Source organism: Anomaloglossus baeobatrachus, chromosome 6 (assembly GCF_048569485.1).
Source record: "Anomaloglossus baeobatrachus isolate aAnoBae1 chromosome 6, aAnoBae1.hap1, whole genome shotgun sequence".
Classification (NCBI taxonomy): Eukaryota; Metazoa; Chordata; class Amphibia; order Anura; family Aromobatidae; genus Anomaloglossus; species Anomaloglossus baeobatrachus.
Genome location: NC_134358.1, coordinates 121,920,410 through 121,942,699, shown reverse-complemented (window position 1 = coordinate 121,942,699; position 22,290 = coordinate 121,920,410). Strand labels below are relative to the sequence as shown.

The 22,290-nt window shown below is 44.8% G+C and overlaps 1 protein-coding gene across 1 annotated transcript in view; it reads left to right on the top strand.

Annotated features, from left to right (window-relative positions):
- The window catches only part of DNAJC5B (DnaJ heat shock protein family (Hsp40) member C5 beta), a 123,680-nt gene that overhangs the window by 16,583 nt on the left and 84,807 nt on the right, over nt 1-22,290 (top strand). The window contains exon 2 of the mRNA XM_075316328.1: nt 9,423-9,535. Coding sequence (XP_075172443.1) covers nt 9,429-9,535 — 107 coding nt within the window. The 5' untranslated portion in view covers nt 9,423-9,428. The remainder of the gene's footprint in view (nt 1-9,422; nt 9,536-22,290) is intronic.

Here is a 22,290-nt window from a genome sequence, read left to right as displayed (position 1 = left end):
TGAAACCGCTGTGCTCACAATTGCGAATTATTGAAGTTATTATACTTGTGTTATTTCAACACAGACTGCAAATTACACCATTTTTATACCATTTTGGATGTTTCATTTAGAATATGTGTAAACATATTTTTTTTTTTTTTTTTTAAGGGTTAAATGGATTAAATTATATTTAATACCATGGCTGCTTTCGTAGGATTTTTGCACTCAGTAGAACCTGCAAAGTTTTTAAGAAGATGATTCAGAAAAATCTATAATTTAATTTCCTTATGTATCTAATCTGTTGTTTTTTGGTTGTATTCTCAGCATTTTTCCGATGATTGTTGGCTGCAATTTTTTTTTAATAATGGCGAAAACAATGGTTGAAATGGGCATCTTTGGGTGTTTTAGAGCTTTCCCATTAACTTGCAAAGTACAGAGTATCTTCCAAGCTGAAAATGCCAGGAGAATTGACTTTAACCCCTTTACGACCAAGGACATACCGTTACATGCTTGGTCATATAGCGGTAATCATTGGAGGCTGCTGTGGTGAGCCAGCAGTGATCCCTGCACATGTCTGCTGATTTAAACAGCAGACATGTGGTGCTATCAGTGATCCACCCACGCCTGCTTTCCACTTAGGTTGTGCTGTCAAAATGTGACATTGCAATTTAAATGGCCACGGTGGGGATTGCGCCTTTCTTCGCCGCCATCTGAGGCCCGTGACGCGATCACGAGGAGGTTGCCATGGTAGCGACAGGTCATGTGATGACTCCTGTCGCTATCATGACATATTTCCTGTGTGAGCGGACAGAGCAGCTACTCTCACAGGAATGCTCACAGGAATGCTGCATTTCCACTGATCAGAGCTGTGTTGTTTTGATCAGCAGAAATGAACAAACGATCAGACTGTGCAGTGATAAAGTCCCCTAGAGGGACTAGTAAAATAAATAAAAAATGTAAAAAAAAATATTTTAAAGTATGAAAAAATTCACCACCCATTCGCCCCATCGAAAATAAAACAGTTAAAAAATAAAAATATACACATATTTGGTATTGCCGAGTTCAGAAATGGCCAATCTATGAAAATATAGAATCAATAAATCTGATCGGTACATGGCGTGGCAAGAAAAAAAAATTCAAACTCCAAAATGACGTGTTTTGTGACCACAATTTTTTTTTTAAGTGCAATAACAGGCGATTGAAATATAGCATCCTCACAAAAATGGTATAATTAAAACTGTGAGCTCAAGACACAAAAAATAAGCCATTACTGGGCCAGAGATCCTAAAAAATGAGAACGCTATGGGCGTCAGAAAATGGCAGAAAAAGCGCCATTCTTTTTTTGGACAAACAAATTTTTTTTAACCCCTTAGATAAAAGTAAAAGTGTACATATTTGGTATCTATAAACTCATACCGACCTGAGGCATCACACTGACATGTCAGTTTTACCATATATTACATAAAATAGTATTTCACATATAATAGTATTTAAAAATGAAAACTGCTTCCCATATCAGTCTTCTGAGCTTCAGGAAGGAGTCTTGTTGATAATAATATTAGCAGAAAAGGGAGGAGAGGAGGTGTGGGCAGCAATCAAATCACAGCCTCAACAAGCTCCTACTGTGAGGATTGACAGCAGTGAGAGTGCAGATGTGGCGCCCTGGACAAGCAAGGACGTCACAGGTACTACAACAACACACCCCACACCCCGGCTAGGCACACCTAGGTCAAACAAAAATCCTTGTTGCCTCCCTCCAGGGGCTGATGTCCACACCAGGGGGTGGAGCCAGGTGGTTGGCCCCACCCACCGAGGAGTTCACAGTCCTGGAGGCGGGAAAAGGAAGCAGTTGAAGTGGAGAGTGCAGTTGAGTCGAGAAGTGAAGTGGTAGTGGAGGAGACTGACTGTGTCCGGGTGCGTGGCTCAGGCACATACAGCAAGGTTGGCAGATGGTGGTGACCGTCTGCAGGAGGGGCTGATTGACGTGAACCGTAAGGACCAGGGATGGGCGGTGGCCCGCCGGTACCAGATCGGGGAGCGAAGAGAAGCCAGCACCATTCGGCAGGGCCTACGGACCCCGACCAGGCTAGGAGTCGCCGTAAAACCGGTCAAATCCGTTAGCGAAGGGAACCTCCGGGGTTTCCCATTAGTCAAGACTCGATTGAAGGCAACAGCTCAAACCGTGAAGGGAAATACAGTCACCGCCAAGGCTACAGTTCCCAGGGCCAGAGCCTGCGGGTAAAAGGGGCTCCCTCAGCCTCCATCCAAGCTGGGGAGCGGGTTACCGGTGGGAAGCCACCAGAACCGAGAACATAACACAGGTGCAGGGAAAGGCAGTCACCACCAACCTACCGGGAGAAGAACCACCGCAGCCGTCTGTGGGACCCGTCCATCCAGCCGTTTGTTTTATCGGAGACTTTGCATTCGTCATTGGCTGAGTGAGTACCACCGTGCCGTGCGGCACCGCGGTGCCCCCGCGACCCTGCACCTCACCAGGCCCCGTAACCCGCCTGCCATCCCTCCCTCACCGGGCCCCGGGACAACCAATCCCCCTACCCACGGAGGGGAAGATCAACATCCAAGCTGCTCCCTGTCATCGCTCCCGGGATTCCCGTCCAGAGCAGCGGTGGTGTCACAACCTCACCACAACCGTGGGTGGCGTCACGGACAATAAATCCCCAAAACCATTCCCCTTTTCACTCACGGGCGAGGAGTGCCGCTCGAGTCCCCGGATCCGGCCCACCGCTTGAGCCACCGAGCAACAGCAGTGCCGGACCCGAGCGTGGTGAGCGCAGCGTCCACTCCCCGCACGCGACACAGACTGCACAGCATGTGGCTGTTATGGTAACCTCACAGTCCCCACTACCCAAAGTCTCATCACGCTGGGGGGTGAAGACAGGGAACAATTAAGTTGGTCAGTTTAGCACCTCTGCAAGAGGGGTGTCATCTAGCACAGCTTTTCACAGCTCTGCTAATTTGCATCCACAGCAGCACACTCCCTCCTTCTTCTGCTGTGTAGGGGTTGAATTCAGACTGACACCTGTGCGGGAGAAACTACTGTCTTTGGCACCTCTTCCGTATAGGTTTCAGTCTGACTCCAACACCTAGCGCGACCACAGGACTAGAACGACGTAGTGCGCAGCTATGGATGCAGATTAGCAGAGCAGTTAATAGCTATGCTAGGGTAGGAGGGGGAGAAGCCTTCCATTTCTTGTCACTGTCCATGCTACAGTGGGGCCCACTAGAAGATTCGCTGATTTCTCAGTGGGCCAATCCGAACCAGGATTTAAGCATCACTCTCCATCATGAATCAAGGTTCTAAAAGAAGTCAATCTTGAAGAATGGAAAAAGATAGATGTTGTTACATTTATCCAGCTTGTTCATTCCATGCCTAGAACACTTGATGCTGTCTTTAAAAATCATGGCGGTCATGCTAAATACTACATGTAGTAGTTTTTGATGTAGGGACACCCATGTCATAAGGATTTGCTGAGCACTGAATTACATCTGCTTTAGCTGCAAAGTAATCCCTGTTTGAAGTTCTAAAAGGAAACCTGTTTCTTTCCCTGCAGGCTAACCAATCCCCTGTGGGCCAGTCCCAATATTGACTATGTCTGCCTCTACAGCCTGTTGCTGGGTAGACTTGACCTTTTACCTACATTTTTATACACACACATTATAATGCTCTGCATGATCACATCCTCCATAAGACTGCTATACTTTACATTATACAAGAACATTTTACATTACATTATCATTATCAACACTGCTACCGCTTACACACTATACATTCCTATCTTACATTTCTAACACTTATCTCTATCATGCATTAAGCTGGGTTCACACATAGCGACAACGACGTCGCTGTTACGTCACCATTTTCTGTGACGCAACAGCGACCTTGTAAGTCACTGTTATGATCGCTGCTTATCTGTCAAACACAGCAGACGCAGCAGCGATCATAACGACACGCGTCGCTGTGCTACATGTGCAGAGGAGGGAGCTGCACACACTGCTTAGCGCTGGCTCCCTGCACTCCTAGCTACAGTACACATCGGGTTAATTACCCGATGTGTACTGCAGCTACATGTGCAGAGAGCAGGGAGCCGCGCACACTGCTTAGCACTGGCTCCCTGCACTCCTAGCTACAGTACACAACGGGTTAATTACCCGATGTGTACTCCAGCTACATGTGCAGAGAGCAGGAACCGGCACTGGCAGCGAGAGCGGCGGACGCTGGTAATGAAGGTAAATATCGGGTAACCAGGGAAAGGTCTTCCCTTGGTTACCCAATGTTTACCCTGTTTACAGCTTACCGCAGCTGCCAGAAGCCGGCTCCTGCTCCCTGCTCGCTTCCTTTCGTTGCTCTCTCGCTGTCACACCCAGCGATGTGTGCGTCACAGCGGGAGAGCGATGACCAAAAAATGAAGCTGGACATTCAGCAACGACCGGCGACCTCACAGCAGGGGCCAGGTCGTTGCTGCATGTCACACACAGTGACAGCGACGGGACGTCGCTGCAACATCAGAGAAAATGGTGACGTAGCAGCGACGTCGTTGTCATCATCGCTGTGTGTGACACCACCCTTACATTACAGATCATTGTTGTGATTGGCGGCATCTTCTTGGGGGAAACGCAATCATAGGTCCAGTTCCTTAGAAAGTCTCAAAAATTTGGAGGACAGACAAAAGCACAGAATTGTGATAAACGCCAGGCTCTTATTAAGGAAGAATGCATTTTGATGAGTCAGGATTTGGCCCAGAAGCTGATATCCAGCATGCTAGATTGAATTGCAGAAATCTTGAAAAATTCTTCTGAAATGCTGATAATTGTGCTTCAGTAACCACAGAAACATCTGACTGAAAGATCTAAAAATGGTGAAAGAGCAAACTGGGAAAATTAAAATTTGCATCAGTGTGAAAACGTTTGTCCATGACTATGTAAGGAAGTGGATATAACAGCCTGCTGTTTCCATCAGATCTAACAGGGATGGTAGCAGAACATTGCCCTCTGCTGGTCAAGGAAACCACTTGGATCTAAAGAGTAAGGCTATGTGCGCACGTTGCGTACAGTCACTGCAGAAATTTCTGCAGCGATCTGAAGAGCACATGTGCGCTTTAAATCGCTGCAGAAATGTCCGTAGTGAAAGCCGATTCCATGCGCTCTGCCTGCAGCTCCTGCCATAGACAGAGCAGGAGCTGCTGGCAAAGCGCAGGAAAGAAGTGACATGTCACTTCTTTTTACTCAGCGCTTCGGCAGTAGCCGAAGCGCTGCGCTCTTAAACGCCACGTGCGCACGGCCCCTGCACAATCTCCATAGACTGTGCAGGGGACGCAGGACGCATGCAGTTACGCTGCGCTACAAAGCGCAGCGTAACTGCATGTATTTACGCAACGTGTGCACATAGCCTAAGACAACTGCTTCTTCAGGGAGGAGATTTAGAGAGACACGAGGATAGGTGATAGCAGAGGTGCAGCAGCCAAATAGAAAAGCTCTGGACATCATAGAAGGGAGGGAGTTGATGCCAAACAGAAGGAAATAGACATGCGAGTAGGAGTGCAGATTGCTCACCCTACTGCTCAGGAAGAAACTAGGTCTACTGACATCCCGCAGAGGTCGCCTGTAAATACCTCCCAGCTCGGGCCAGCACGGTCTAGCCGAGAAGACCATTGCTGTCTGTTAAGACCCGCCAAGTTCCAGAGTGTGCAGTGAAGCCGAGAAGATCAGATGCCACCTTTCAAGGCCCCCAAGTTCCAGATTGTGAGGTTGTACTAGAGTGACGTGTATTCTACCGCCCCCACTTCTCTGCTAGTGAATGATGAAATTGCAATGTATTGGATTTTTGTAAACTGTCTGCATTAATGAACCTTTTCCTGTGTTGTACGGCTGGCTGCCACTAGAGGTCATGGGTCCCGGGTCCCTCAGAGAGAAGGGATGGACTGGTAGATGACAGGGCAGCACGGAGTTAAGTGAGAGAGAGCTCATTAGCACAGGAAGATATATAGGAAAAGGAACTTCCTAGTTCAGGCATATAGGGAAAGGCTATGAAACAGTGCAGATCAAGAGCAAAGTTCAAGAGTGACAGAAGAGAAGAGTGGAGTGCAAAAGGGTGGAGGTGGCAGGGACAGTATTTAAGGAGTCAAGGAAGCCCATACCTTTGCCATCCCCTGGTCCCTGCTACAGGAACAGCAAGAGAAAGACAGGAAGAGAAGCAAAGTTGTCAGAAGGGGCTCTATTGCAGCAGGACATAAGTCCAGAGTGTAATGGAGATGTAAGGAGAAATTGGGGTGCTCCTACCGGAGGCGTTATCTGCCGGTACCTGTGAGAAAGCAGTTGCAGCAAGAGGGCAAGTGGGTCCTTCTGTCCGTTAGCCGAGCTGAACGTCCCAACACCATGCTGGTGAAGTGGGTCTGAAGAAGCGGGAGGTTAAGTTGCCCCATTACGGCCGTCCCTGCAAAGCCGAGCCGGAAGCTGGAGTTAATGTACCTGAAAGATTATGATGATGACGAGTCTGCTGTACAGTGTGAAACTTTCTTCTGGCAAATTACACAGTAAAGTGATGCAAGTGTTACTGGCTGCCTGCCTCCTTCCTGACCAAGCGTAGCATAAGGCCCATAGACGTGAACAGGACACAGACAATCAGCAGCTAGCATGTATCACCACCTCCACACCACATAACACGCACTCCACTTTGCCCCCCATGTCTGTACTGTTCCGGGTTGGGTTGAGGACCACCATGACCATCGCACAGAACTGGCCTTCTCCGGCACTTTACATTGTCAGGCTGAGAAGACCAGTTCCCATGGGCAATTCGAGTGGGCTCAGCGGTTGCTTCCTGGCTAGCTGTGCAGTTCTTGGTGATGTGAAGTAGTTCTTAAGTTGGACTGTATTGCTAGTGGGCTAGACTATCAAACGTCCGCTGTTATTTTTGAAGTATACAGTCATATGAAAAAGTTTGGGCACCCCTATTAATGTTAACCTTTTTTCTTTATAACAATTTGGGTTTTTGCAACAGCTATTTCAGTTTCATGTATCTAATAACTGATGGACTGAGTAATATTTCTGGATTGAAATGAGGTTTATTGTACTAATAGAAAATGTGCAATCCATATTTAAACAAAATTTGATCGGTGCAAAAGTATGGGCACCTCAACATAAAAGTGACATTAATATTTTGTAGTTTCTCCTTTTGCAAAAATAACAGCCTCTAGTCGCTTCCTGTAGCTTTTAATGAGTTCCTGGATGCTGGATGAAGGTATATTTGACCATTCCTGTTTACAAAAAAATTCCAGTTCAGTTAAGTTTGATGGTCGCCGAGCATGGACAGCCCGCTTCAAGTCATCCCACAGATTTTCAATGATATTCAGGTCTGGGGACTGGGATGGCTATTGCAGAACATTGTAATTGTTCCTCTGCATGAATGCCTGAGTAGATTTGGAGCGGTGTTTTGGATCATTGTCTTGCTGAAATATCCATCCCCTGCATAACTTCAACTTCGTCACTGATTCTTGCACATTATTGTCAAGAATCTGCTGATACTGAGTTGAATCCATGCGACCCTCAACTTTAACAAGATTCCCGGTGCCGGCATTGGCCACACTACCCCAAAGCATGATGGAACCTCCACCAAATTTTACTGTGGGTAGCAAGTGCTTTTCTTGGAATGCCGTGGTTTTTTGTCTCCATGCATAGCGCCTTTTTGTATGGCCAAACAACTCAATATTTGTTTCATCAGTCAACAGGACCTTCTTCCAAAATGTAACTGGCTTGTCCAAATGTGCTTTTGCATACCTCAGGCGACTCTGTTTGTGGTGTTCTTGCAGAAACGGCTTCTTTCGCATCACTCTCCCATACAGCTTCTCCTTGTGCAATGTGCGCTGTATTGTTGACTGATGCACATTGACACCATCTGCAGCAAGATGATGCTGCAGGTCTTTGGAGGTGGTCTGTGGATTGTCCTCGACTGTTCTCACCATTCTTCTTCTCTGCCTTTCTGATATTTTTCTTGGCCTGCCACGTCTGGGCTTAACAAGAACTGTACCTGTGTTCTTCCATTTCCTTACTATGTTCCTCACAGTAGAAACTGACAGTTAAAATCTCTGAGAAAATTTTTTGTATCCTTCCCCTGAACAACTATGTTGAATAATCTTTGTTTTCAGATCATTTGAGAGTTGTTTTGAGGAGCCCATGATGCCACTCTTCATAGGAGATTCAAATAGGAGAACAACTTGCAAGTGGCCACCTTAAATACCTTTTCTCATGATTGGATACACCTGCCTATGAAGTTCAAAGCTCAATGAGGTTACAAAACCAATTTAGTGCTTTAGTAAGTCAGTAAAAAGTAGTTAGGAGTGTTCAAATCAAGAAATTGATAAGGGTGCCCATACTTTTGCACCGGTCAAATTTTGTTTAAATGCGGATTGCACATTTTCTGTTAGTACAATAAACCTCATTTCAATCCAGAAATATTACTCAGTCCATCAGTTATTAGATATATGAAACTGAAATAGCTGTTGCAAAAACCCAAATTGTTGTAAAGAAAAAAGGTTAACATTAATAGGGGCTCCCAAACATTTTCATATAACTGTAAGGCGGGCTTTGCGAAAATTATCGCTATGCCAGCTTCACATGCACTCACCTGCCCTGCGACAGTCGCTCTGGCCGGCGACCCGCCTCCTTCCTAAGGGGGCGGGTCGTGCGGCATCATAGCGACGTCACACGGCAGGCGGCCAATAGCGGTGGAGGGGCGGAGATGAGCAGGATGTAAACATCCCGCCCACCTCCTTCCTTCCGTAGAGCCGCCGGCGGCAGGTAAGATGAAGTTCCTCGCTCCTGCGGCGTAACACACAGCGATGTGTGCTGCCGCAGGAACGAGGAACAGCATCATACCTGTTGCGGCAGCATAATTATGGAAAAGTCGGAGCCTGCACCGATGATACGATAATGACGCTTTTGCGCTTGTTAATCGTATCATCTAGAATTTACACACAACGATGTCGAAAGTGACGCCGGATGTGCGTCACTTTCGATTTGACCCTACCGACATCGCACGTGCGATGTTGCAACGTGCAAAGCCGCCCTAAGTGTGTCTCTCAGATTCACCGTAATTGATTTTGTTAGAGAGTAACACTGAAATATCAGAGCCTGTCGTTAGTTTAGTCCAAGGTTACTGATTGTGCATTAGGAAAGTATATACGGCTCTGCTAGCTCTATTTTAAGTATCCAGATACGTGTTTATGTATATTTCTACATATTTTCACAAGTTGATTCTCCTGTGACCCATCATATTACATTTTGATTCTATTATATTAAGCTGTATTCTAGGTTGTTTAATAATATAATTTTAATTCACCACTGCATTGTCCACATCTGTGCGTTGCATTGCTGACCTCTTTCTTCAACTGTAAAGGATAGTAATACTGATTTTACCTCAATTATTTCAGGATAAAATGTCTGAAGAAAGGCAGCGTTCTTTGTCCACATCAGGAGAAGCCTTATATCAAATTCTTGGATTGGAGAAAGGTGCAACTCATGATGAAATTAAAAAAAGTTACAGGTAACTTCACACTAGATTTCTTTAAATATGACGACGGTTAATTCGTCTTTTATAGATCTGTATTGCATAGATGTAGAACATAAGGTACAGGTGCATCTCAATAAATTAGAATATCTTTAAAAAGTTAATTTTTACAGTAATTCAATATAAAAATGGATACACATATATTATATAGAGTCATTACACACAGAGTGATCTATTTAAAGTGATTATTTCGGTTAATGTTGTTGATTTTGGCTTACAGCCAATGAAAACACACAAGTCATTATCTCAGAAAATTAGACTTACCAAAAAACACCTGCAAAGTCTTCCTAAGAGTTTAAAATAGTCCCTTAGTCGGGTTCAATACCCTACACAATCATAGGGAAGACTGCTAACTTGACAGATGTCCAGGAGGCAGTCAGTGACACACTCCACAAAAAGGGTAAGCCACAAAAGGTCATTGATATAGAAGCTGGCTGTTCACAGAGTGCTGTAGCTAAGCATATTAATGGAAAGTTGAGTGGAAGAAAAAAGCGTGGCAGAAAAAGGTACACAAGCAATCGGGACAACTGCAGCCTTGATAGGAATGTTAAAAAAAAGGCCATTCAAAAATTTGGGGGAAATTCACATGGAGTGGACTGCTGCTGGAGTCAGTGCTTCAAGAGCAACCACACACAGACGTATCCAGGACCTGGGCTACAACTGTTCCATTCCTTGTGTCTAGCCACTCATGACCAATATACAATGCCAGAAGCGTCTTAACTGGGCCAAGGAGAAAAAGAGCTGGACTGTTGCTCAGTAGTCCAAGGTGTTGTTTTCAGATGAAAATAAATTTTGCATTTCATTTGGAAATCAAGGTCCCAGAGTCTGGAAGAAGAGTGGAGAGGCCACAATCCAAACTGCTTGAGGTCTAGTGGGAAGTTTCCACAATCAGTGATGGTTTGGGGAGCCATGTCATCTGCTGGTGTAGGTCCACTGTGTTTTATCAAGACCAAAGTCAGCGCAGCCGTCTACCAGGAAGTTTTAGAGCACTTCATGCTTCCCTCTGCAAACAAGCTTTTTGGAGATGGAAAATGACATTTTCCCAGGAGGGCTTGGCACTTGTTCACACTTCCAAAAATACCAATACCCGTTTTAATAACCTCAGTATCACTGTGTTTGATTGGCCAGCAAATTTGCCTGACCTAAACCCCATAGAGAATGGGGTGTTGTCAAGAAGATGAGAGACACCAGACCCAACAATGCAAATGAGCTGAAGGCTGCTATCAAAGCAACTTGGGCTCCCATAACACCTCAGCAGTGCCTCAGGATGATCGCCTCCATGCCAAGCATTGATGGAGTAATTCATGCAAAAGGAGCCCTGACCAAGTATTCAGTGCATTAACTGTACATACTTTTCAGTAGGCGCCAACATTTCTGAGTTTAAAATCATTTTTTCAGTTAGTCTTATATAATCTAATTTTCTGAGATAATGACTTTTGGGTTTTCATTAGCTGTAAGCCATAATCATCGACATTAACAAAAATAAACACTTAAAATAGACCACTCTGTTTGTAATGACTCTATATAATATATGCATTTCCCTTCTGTATTGAATTACTGGAATAAATTAACTTTGATAATATTCTAATTTATTGAGATGCACCTGTATGAGTCTACAGATTGTTACATTAAACGGTCTTGTCATTAAATTAATGTGCCCCAACTATGGGCAGCATGAACCAGAACCTGGCTGTTGAATTTTAGTGAACATGCTGTGAAATACCAGCACCCATTAAAAATAAAACAATAATAAAGTATTAAAATACACATATTTAATACTGTGATGTTTAGAAATGTCCGGGCTATCAAAATCTAAAATAAATTAATCTGATCAGTAAATGGCATAAGGAGAGAAAAATCAAAACTCCAGAATTACGTTTTTGATTGCCGCACATTGCAATAAAATGCAGTAAGAGGCGATCAAAACATTTTATCTACCCCAAAATGGTATAAATAAAAATGTCAGCTCAGTGTGCAAAATATAACTCAGCACACATCCCCTGATCTAAAAAAATTAGAATGTTACGGGTCTTGGAAAATGATGACAAAAGAGCCATTTTTTTGGACAAATTTCTGAATTTTTTTCCCCACTTAAGTAAAAAAATAATGGGGCAGAACGAATCATGTCATTAAAAAGTAAATCTCGTCAAGCAAAAAACAAGCCCTCAATGTGGCTGTAATGTCTAAAAATAAAAAAGTTATGGCTCTTGGAAAAAGGGGAAGAAGAAATTATGCCATTATAGGAAAGTAGTAATAGCAAGCTACTGGGGATAGATCTCTCGTTAGACGCACACCAGCAGGGTCCGACTGTCCCCACCGACTAATGAGCTGTGTCATCTTTATGTCTAGATTCCCATCATATTTACAACCTACAGCTCTGACAAAAATTAAGAGACCACTGCAAATTCAGTTTTTCTGATTTTTCTCTTTCTAGGTATATTTTTGAGTAAAATTTATTTTTTTTTATTCTATAAACTACTGACAACATGTCTTCGAATTTCCAAGCAGAAAAAATTGTATTTAATTTCTGAAAATGAGAAATGGTCAAAATAACAAAAAATGCATTGCTTTCAGACCTCAAATAATGCAAAGAAAACAAGTTCATTATCATTTAGAACAACAATACTAATGTTTTAACTCAGGAAGAGTTCAGAAATCAATTTTGTGGAATAACCATGATTTTTAATCACAGATTTCATGCGTCTTGGCATGCTTTACACCAGTCTTTCACACTGCTTTTGGGCCACCTTATGCCACTCCTGGTGCAAAAATTTAAGCAGTTCTTTGTTTGATGGCTTGTGACTATCCACCTTCCTCTTGATTACTTTCCAGAGATTTCCAATGGGGTTCAAGTATGGAGATTGGGCTGACCATGATAGGGTTTTGATGTGGTGGTCCTTCATCCACAAATTAATTGACCTAGCTGTGTAGCATGGTGCATTGTCCGGCTAGAAAAACCAGTCCTCAGAGTTGGGGAACATTGCCTGAGCAGAAGGAAGCAACTGTTTTCCTAGGATAACCTTGTATGCGGCTTGATTCATACGTCTTTGCAAAGTTTAATCTGCCCAATTCCTGCCCAGTTTCTAGAGTAAGGTAATCGTCTCTGATGAATCTAATTTTCAGCTTTGCCCAACACTTGGCCGTCTATTGGTTAGACAGAGACCTGGAGAGGCGTACAAGCCACAGTGTCTTGCACCCATTGTGAAATATGGTGGAGGATTGGTGATCATCTGGCGATGCTTCAGCAAGGCTGGAATTGGGCAGATGCAGTGCAATGCATTACCTTGCCTGTAAGTGACTGACAGCGTATTATAACCTGCGTCTGTCTATAGTTTAGCCTACAGCTGCTATAGCAACCATGCAATGATTGGGCTGCACTCTCCCCCTGTGAAACACTGCATGTGCCTTGTTACTATTGGTACCGGTCCAGTAGTTACAGCAGGAGCCTGTCTATGTATATCAGTTCAGGCGTCTGAAACTGATCGCACTGCTACAGAAGCAATAGAATGCGATCAAAATGGAGGATACTATATATCTGCCATGGAGCACTAAGTGACATCTGCTCGCGACAGACAAATCGGTCCTATAAGGGGCTGATGCTTTATGGTCAGCTTTGCCATTAATATTTTCGAAATAGCTGATTTGCAGTGATTTGATAGGTAGCAGCCCCCACTATTCCACCAAAATGCTCTTTTTACGGTAATACCCATTGATACTGTGTTCTACATTGAGCACTACGTCTGGTTTCCTGGTGGATCCTTTATAAACGGTATTTTGACGAGGACCCCGATTGTTATTCCTTCGAGTGAATGGCTCCATTGAGTTTTCTGTCGGAATACAGAAGTCTTGATTTACTTCTTGACAGAGAGCACTGTACCAAAGTGAACTTAGACTTAAGGGGGCGTTACCCGCTGCGACATCGCTAACGATATATCGTCGGGCTCACAGTGTTTGTGACGCACATCCGGCATCATTAGCGACATCGCAGCATGTAACACCTCTGAGCGACCTAAAACGATCGCAAAAGAGGTAAAAATCATTGGTATTGGAGAGGTCGCTCCAAAACCAAAAATTGTTGACAGGTGAGTAGCGAAGTTGTTTGCCGTTCCTGTGGCAGCACACATCGCTATATGTGACACCGCAGGAACGAGGAAACTCACTGTACCTGCTTCCCGCCGGCAATGAGGAAGGAAGGAGGTGGACGGGATCTTCCGCCCGCTCATCTCTGCCCCACCTCTGCTATTAGGCGGCCGCTTAGTGACGCGGCAGTGACATCGCTATGATGCCAAACGCACCACCCCCTTGAAGGAGGGATTGTGCGGCGGTCACAGCGACGTTGCTGAACAGGTATGTGCGTGTGGCGCTGCGGCAGCGATCACCACATATTGCACACACAACGGGGACAGGTGCTATTGCGCACGACATTGCTAGCAAACGCTAGCGATGTTGCAGCGTGTAAAGCACCCTTTAGATAGATGACAAGCAGAGTATACAGATCAAACACTGATTCATGGAGCTGTGTAGCAGGAGCTCTTGTACCCACTAGATTAATATTTAATAAAAATATGTTTTAGCTCTTTAAACATTAGTTAGTCCTTCAATGTGCCACGTCTCTTAGCAAGTGCATTGTAATCTTTAGATATTAAATTCTCATCCTCTAATTAAATTGACCTTCAATAAATACGGTATATATTTTTATACCGAATATTAGAGTAAGGGTGGCTTTACACACTACGAGATCGCTACAGCGATCTCGTTGGGGTCACGGATTTTGTGACGCACATCCGGCCGCTGTAGCGATCTCGTGTGTGACTCCTAGGAGCGATTTTAGATCGTTGCAAAAACGTCCAAAATTGCTCCTTGTTGACATGGGGGTCCTCTCCCAATTATCGCTGCTGTCGCTTGGGCGAAGTTGATCCTCGCCCCTGCGGCAGCACACATCGCTACATGTGACGCCGCATGAACGAAGAACCTCTCCTTACCTGCCACACGCCAGCAATGACGATGGAAGAAGGTGGGCGGGATGTTCGTCCCGCTCATCTCCGCCCCTCCGCTTTTATTTGGCGGCCGCTTAGTGACGTCACTGTGACGCCGAGCGAACCGCCCCCTTAGAAAGGAGGCGGTTCGCCAGTCACAGCGACGTCACCAAGCAGGTAAGTACATGTGACGCTGCCATAGCGATAATGTTCGCTACGGCAGCAATCTTCACATATTGGCATAACGATAGGGGCAGGTGCTATCACGCTCGCCATCACTAGCATCGGCTAGCGATGTCGCAGCGTGTAAAGCCCGCTTAAGTCACCATATAAATATATAGAAACAAGAAAATCAGCACCTCCGCCCAGGTATATAAAATATTTTTCTTTATTGGCTATCCATTAAGAACGGTATGTATAGGATTCTTTGGCATTGCAGATTTAAAATCTTTTTCTGACACGTTTCTGGCTACAAAAGCCCTTAGATGTATCAAAAAAAGATTTTAAATGTTTAAGTTTTTATTAATTCGTTGCTGCGCTTCACCATCTGGAAATAGCACCCACCAGACATGTAAAAATTCCCAGCGTCTACTATGGTGAGTAGTGATTGGCAGACCTGGATTATAAAAGTCCAAATTCCACACAGGTTCAAAAGAACACGAGCAGCAACCCCAGGCCTGGAGTTCTTGGGAACTCCGGGTAACGATCCAGGTTTGGCTACCCGGGTACTAAAAAAAAATCAAAGAAAAAAGAAAGAAAATGAGAATAAAGCAAGCGTGGCTGTAACTCCAGACTGCTCACTCTATTTTCCGGGCCGCTCATTATCCTTCATACATATTCACTGCTTCCCCCCGCCCACCGGCGTCTCTGATTTGGTTGCAGTCAGACAGCGCCCCCAGCTGGTTTAACAGCGTGTCTGACTAGCAGCAATCAGAGGCGCTGTGTCTGCATCTAGATTGATGTTTAAAAGTAAATAAATAAATGAAATACTTGCATAGGGTCCCCCCGTATTATGACATCCAGCACAGATAAAGCATATGGCTGCAAGTTGCAGTCTCTAGCCGTATGCTTATCTTGGCTGTGTATTAAAATAAAAGGAAACACATGTGGACTTGTTTTTAAATTATTTAAATAAATAGCGGACACTTCCAATTTGGTATCCAGTCTTTATAAAGCCGACAGCTGGGAGCTGGTATTCTCAGTTGGGAAGGCTCATGCTTATTGAGCCCCTCAGCCTAAAAATAGGTTTGTCGTATCCTGTTATGATTCAGGGACCGAGGAGGATCAAAAAATGTGGAATCCCAAAAAAGGTAACAGAGTGACTGGAAACTTAACGGACTGCAGACCTAATCCTGACACACAACTAGCAGTAGCCGTGGGGCATGCCTATGTTGACCTGGACGCCTTCGACAAAGCCGGAGAACTAAATAATCTCACAGATAGAAATATAAGAAAGCTAATCTGCCTCGGAGCAGTCCCCAAAAATAGATGGATAGCCCCCCACATGTAAAGGCTACGGTGATATAGAAAAATACAATACAAAGACAGAAAAGACAGATTCAGCAAAGGTGAGGTCCAAACTATCTTTATACGAAAGGATAGGAAAGAGCAACTGTCTGCAGTCGTAAAAACCCTAATATATACCAGCACTTCTGATATGGAAAAATCCTGAGGTTACACAACCTCTCCCCCACTGTATTAGCACTCTGATGTTACTGGGATCCAAAAACACTAATACAGATGAGGGACTGAATTAATACCAAGCATGACAAACAAAATCATGGAGCTAAGTATACAGACACTCCCAGCAGGGAATGATCCCATTCCACCAAAAACTCCACACAGACAAAATAGGAATCATGTATTAGTATCAAAGCAGAAAAAAGCAACAAGAAATGAAAAAGAAACAGCAGAGGTGCAAAGACCACTTATCTGAGCGGAGTTCTGGAAGTGAGCAGAGCTGGTTACAGAATATCCTTAACACACAGGAAACATTCACCACCGGCAAGTAACCAGAGAAAACTACTCAGTTAAATAGCCCAATCTGACCCTGATTACCAGTACTCCACAGGTGTGTGGCTTTCATTCCACACATCAACTGCACCACCAGCACTGACCACAAGAGGGAGCCCCAAACTGGAAAACGTATTCACAACAGTATCCATTAGATGCAACAATCCCAGAACTTTACCCGTCTCTTTCCCATTGCCCTAGTGCGGTGACAATTGGGGTAATAAGGGGTTAATAACAGCTTACAGCTGCCACTAAGCCCTAGATTAATAATGGGAGGTGTATATGAGACCCCCCATTACTAATTTGTAAGTGAAAAAAAATAAAACACAAAGAAACCCACCCTCTTTCACCCGTTTATTAACTTTCAAAACAACTAGGTCCAACATAATTCACACGAGGTTCCACGATGGTTCCAGCTTTGCTATATTTGAAGTGACAGTGCGTGGCCATAAAACATGACCGCTGACTGTGAGCTTCAGGCAGAGAATGAGCCGCACAATAGGCAGTGATGAGACTCAGGTTATTTGCGTTCACAGCTGGAGGTTCCCATGGTCCTCCACTTGTGATCACAGGTAACATCACCTGAGGTCACTTAGTTCAATGAAGTCACCTGAGGTCAAGTGACTTGTGATCTCAGCTGGAGCACCATGGGAACCTCGAGCTATGACCTCAAATAACCAGATTAATATCACTGCTCATTGCTGCAGCTCAGTCATTTTCTTCAGCCTGAAGCTCACAGTGGGTCATAAGTCATGTTTTATGGCCACGTGCTGTCACTTCAGATGTAGCAGAGCTAGGATTGCTGTGGGACCTTGTGTGGATTATGTCACAAGTGGGTGTTTTTGGGTAAAATTTCAAGATTGTTGCATCTAATGGATGCGACAATCCTGGACAGCTGTAAGCTGCTATTTTTAGACTTGTGGGGGGGGGGCAATAAGCATGGGCCTCCTCAGCCTGTCAATACCAGCTCCCAGCTGTCGGCTTTATCATGGCTGGGTATCAAAATTGGGGGGACCGCACACAGGTTTATTTAAATTACTTATTTAAATAATTTTTTAAAAAAGCCAAATGTGGTTCCTTTTATTTTGATACACAGTCAATATAAGCACATGACTGGGGACTGCAGCCTGTAGCCGTATGCTTTATCTGTGCTGTGTATTATAGTATAGAGGCGCACACACAGCATCTCTGATTGGTTGCAGTCAGACATGCTGTCACACAGGGTGGAGGCGTGTCTGACTGCAACCAATCAGAGATGCAGGGACTGCTGGTGGGTGGAGGAAGCAGTGAATATGTATGAAGGATAATGAGTGGCCCAGGAAGTAGCGTTAGAGCCACGCAGAGACTGGTAAGTATAATGCACCTGCTCCAATCCCTTTATCCCTTCCATCATCATTTTAAAGAGCTGGATTCAGGTCCCCATAGACTTATATGGGGACCAGCATCCAGCCAGATATCCAAGATCAATGTCGGGCCCGAACTTTTTATTTGACCCGGTAAGCCTCAGGGGTTACTTGTCACTGGGCCAGTAGTTTTGTGGGGTTTCTGCGACTGGCCTGACACGGCTTTGTGGCCCTGTCAGCTACATGTAAAGGAAAAACTAACAGGTGTCCGGTGTAGAGGGGGATGGAGGTGTGGCGCCCCTGACCTGGTCAGGCACCACTGAGTATTGCACCCACGCCTGGGTCAGTATAAACAGGTAATCCCAAAGGCTGACTAGGGTGTGGACACACAGACACATAGTGGCTAGTTCTCACACACATCTTAGAGGGGACCCCTGGGCAGACCCAGGAGGGGGCGTGGCCTCCACATCTCAGCTAGTGGTGGGGTGGAGAAGTTAGTTGTTAGGTTGCAGTGGCAGGCACAGTGGGGAGGCAGAAGTGAACCAGTCTGAAGTGAGGAAGCGCAGTGTGCAGTCGCAGAAGGAGGACATGCGCGGTGTCACTAGTCAGACCCTGCACGTGTAGTAGCTGTCAGAGGGGGAGTTCGGTTACCACACAGTCAGACTGAAAAGCACCTCAGGAAGGAGCGAGGTGACTAAGTAAGGGGACTCCTGGTAGACCAGGCCCGCACGGGGAAACAGGTCCCTAGAGCAACAAACCAAGTATTCGGTCTGCTAAACCTGCTGGTGAGGGTGCTGAATGTGCCTTACCAACCTACATAGAGTCCGCAGCATCAGCAGCAACGAGGGGGCCCATAAGTGAGACGGGGCAAGAAGCAAGCTCTTTACTTGGTCCACACTGCCAGCAAACGGGCCAGAAAGGGGAGAACGGCAGTTGTGACTTCCCTGGGTGATTCCCGCAGTACTACAAGTCAGGGGTCACCCCAAACAAGAAGGGCTAGGAAGGCGAGTTGACAGTCAGCCTGAAGGATACCTGGTTCCACCTGGTTCACCATAGCATCGCCCGGGTTGCCTCACTCTACCATCTGAATGTGAGTAAAACCCTGAAAGACATTACTGCCTGTGTGTGAGTTCTTCTGCGACCTGTGGTTCTACACGCACCTACACCCGAACACCTGGGGCCAGCCTCACTCTCGGGAGGCCATAACACCAGACTGCATTTACCATCAGCTCCAGACGCTCCCTAAACTGCAGTGGCGGTCACCCCCTGACCGCAATTACCGAGAGTGGCATCACGATTCCTATTGAAGTTAACCTGATGTTCCTGTTGCCGGATGATTTCCAGCACATGAAGACCCTGAGGCGACCTGCAGGGCTTCACAGAAGGAGCACCTAAACATGATAGTGCTCACTCATCACTAATAGTTGGCCTAACCTGAATGTCGGCCATCAAGTTTAAACAACCAGATAACCCATCTAAAGGAAAATTAAATAATGAATGTATGCAAAGTGTTCTTTATTGGAGTATTTTCCACAAGTGTATGTGACAAATCCTCATTTCCATTAACAACGTTAGCAGTATATATACATATTACCACTGCTGATTAGTGTATACATATGCTGAAACAGGTTTTCACATAAGTTTAATTGACAAATTCATATTCTTTAGTTGTTTAAACACAAAAACTTGTTCTGAAACCCAATGAGAGTAGAAATGGCACAGCAGATAGACCCTGCTTAGATTACATATTGCCAGATAGCAAATCCCCGGAGTATATACACCACTCTCCCATAATTTGCTTTATTTACCTTCTGTTATTTTACTTAGAAAATAATTTGTTTAACTAATATTGGTCTTATTCTTACAGAGACTTACAATTATTCCAACAGACAGCAGCATTTCATGTAGAATATAAGCAGATGGTAAAGAACTATTAATCTGGAGTGAAATTTTTACTGTTAAGTCGGGGTTGTGATAATATCAGCAATAATTTAGAGTATGCTGATCAAGTAATGTGAATCAATGACATAACAAAGCGACCCCTAATTATATCATTATTTCTCATTTATGAATTTATTTATTTGGACTTTGCAAAGGCATTTGATACTGTACCACATAATAGCCTTATACTAAAGCTCCAGAAGCAAGGACTAGGGGAAACTATATGCAACTGGGTAAGGAATTGGCTAAAAGATAGGAAACAAAGAGTAGTCATAAAAGGTACATTCTCTAATTGGGCTATAGTCAGCAGTGGGGTGCCGCAGGGATCTGTGCTAGGACCCATTCTTTTTAATCTCTTTATTAATGACCTTGTGGATTTGATTGATAGTAAAGTGTCAGTCTTTGCTGATGACACCAAACTATGTAGGATATTAAAAACTGACCTTGATAGTAAAATATTACAAAAAGATCTGGATAAGATGTCAGAATGGGCAGATACTTGGCAAATGAGATTTAATGTTGATAAATGTAAAGTAATGCACTTAGGACGGAGTAATCTATAGCTCCGTATACATTAAATGGAAGTAAACTCGGGACTACAGATCAGGAGAAGGACTTGGGTATTCTCATTACAAATAAGCTGAGCAGCAGCACTCAATGTCAGGCAGCAGCTGCTAAAGCAAACACGATTTTAGGGTGTATAAAAAGAGAGATTAGATCCCGTGATCCCAACGTATTGTTACCCCTCTATAAATCACTTGTAAGGCCACATCTGGAATATGGGATCCAGTTTTGGGCTCCACATTTTAAAAAGGACATTCAGAAGTTACAGCCAGTTCAAAGGCGGGCAACTAGACTACTACAAGGAATGGAAGGTCTCCTATATGATGACAGGTTGAAAAAGTTAGATATGTTTAGCTTAGAAAAAAAGACATCTCAGAGGAGATCTCATTTATTTGTATAAATACATGTGTGGTCAATATAAAGGACTCGCACATGACTTATTTCTTCCAAAGACAATACTAAGGACCAGGGGGCACTCACTGCGAGTGGAAGAAAAGCGATTCAGACAGCTAAATAGGAAAGGGTTCTTTACAGTTAGAGCAGTCAGACTGTGGAATGCCCTACCACAAGATGTAGTAATGGCAGATACTATAACAGCTTTTAAAAAAGGGCTGGATGATTTCCTCAGTACACAAAACATTGTTGGTTATAAATGACTAAGGCGGGCTTTGCACACTACGACATCGCAGGTGCGATGTCGGTGGGGTCAAATTGAAAATGACGTACTTCCGGCATCACATGCGACATCGTAGTGTGTAAAGCCTAGATGATACGATTAACGAGTGCAAAAGCGTCGTAATCGTATCATCGGTGCAGCGTCGGCATAATCCATAATTACGCTGACATGATGGTCCGATGTTGTTCCTCGCTCCTGCGGCAGCACACATCGCTGTGTGTGAAGCCGCAGGAGCGAGGAACATCTCCTACCGGCGTCACCGCGGCTTCCGTAGAATATGCGGAAGGAAGGAGGTGGGCGGGATGTTTACATCCCACTCACCTCCGCCCCTCCGCTCCGATTGGCCGCCTGCCGTGTGACGTCGCAGTGACACCGCACGACCCGCCCCCTTACTAAGGAGGCGGGTCGCCGGCCAGAGCGTCGGTCGCAGGGCAGGTGAGTGCATGTGAAGCTGGAGTAGCGATAATTTTTGCTACGCCAGCTTTTACAAGATATTGTACCTGAGACGGGGGTGGGGACTATCGCGTGCGACATCGCAGCATCGGCTTGCGATGTCGCAACGTGCAAAGCCCGCCTAAGTGACCAAATGTAGAACTGGTGGAGGAAGGTTGAACTAGATGGACCTAGGTCTTTTTTCAACCTAAGTAACTGTGATGTCCAAAAAGTCATCCCAGTATATAATTTTAATGCTCCAATAAAAATATTAAAACATGTACATTGAGGAGACATTGGGAGATTATCAGCCAGGGAATGTTCTGAACTTTTGGCTCTTTAAAGGGGTTTTTCGTTTTTATCAACCTTGTTGATTCAGGTGCAGTTTGTTGTAAAGAAAATAAACTGTGCTTCACTGAGTCCGCTGGCTCAGTTGTTGCCTCTTGCTGTCTGCTGACACAACAAACACCATAAGCAGCATCGGGTATTCAGTGCTTGACCTGGGGACGGGGAGTAAGTGTCATGATCGTCTCCCTGCATGTTGAGACCAGTGACAGCCTTTGGACTGGAGCCTCTCATCTGGCTCTCTTCATTTAAATGGGTTTCATTTCTCTTGGCAATGAAGTGGTTAAGTGCCAGTTTTGCTATTGCAGCTTTTCCAAAGCAGTTCATTGCTGAGTGATCAGCTGCATGCCCTTCAGCTTTAAATAGTGGTGTATCACAGCATTCTCTGCAGAAGATACAAAGTCATTTGTGTCCTGGCCGCCTTTGAGGAAGGTCCTGCAA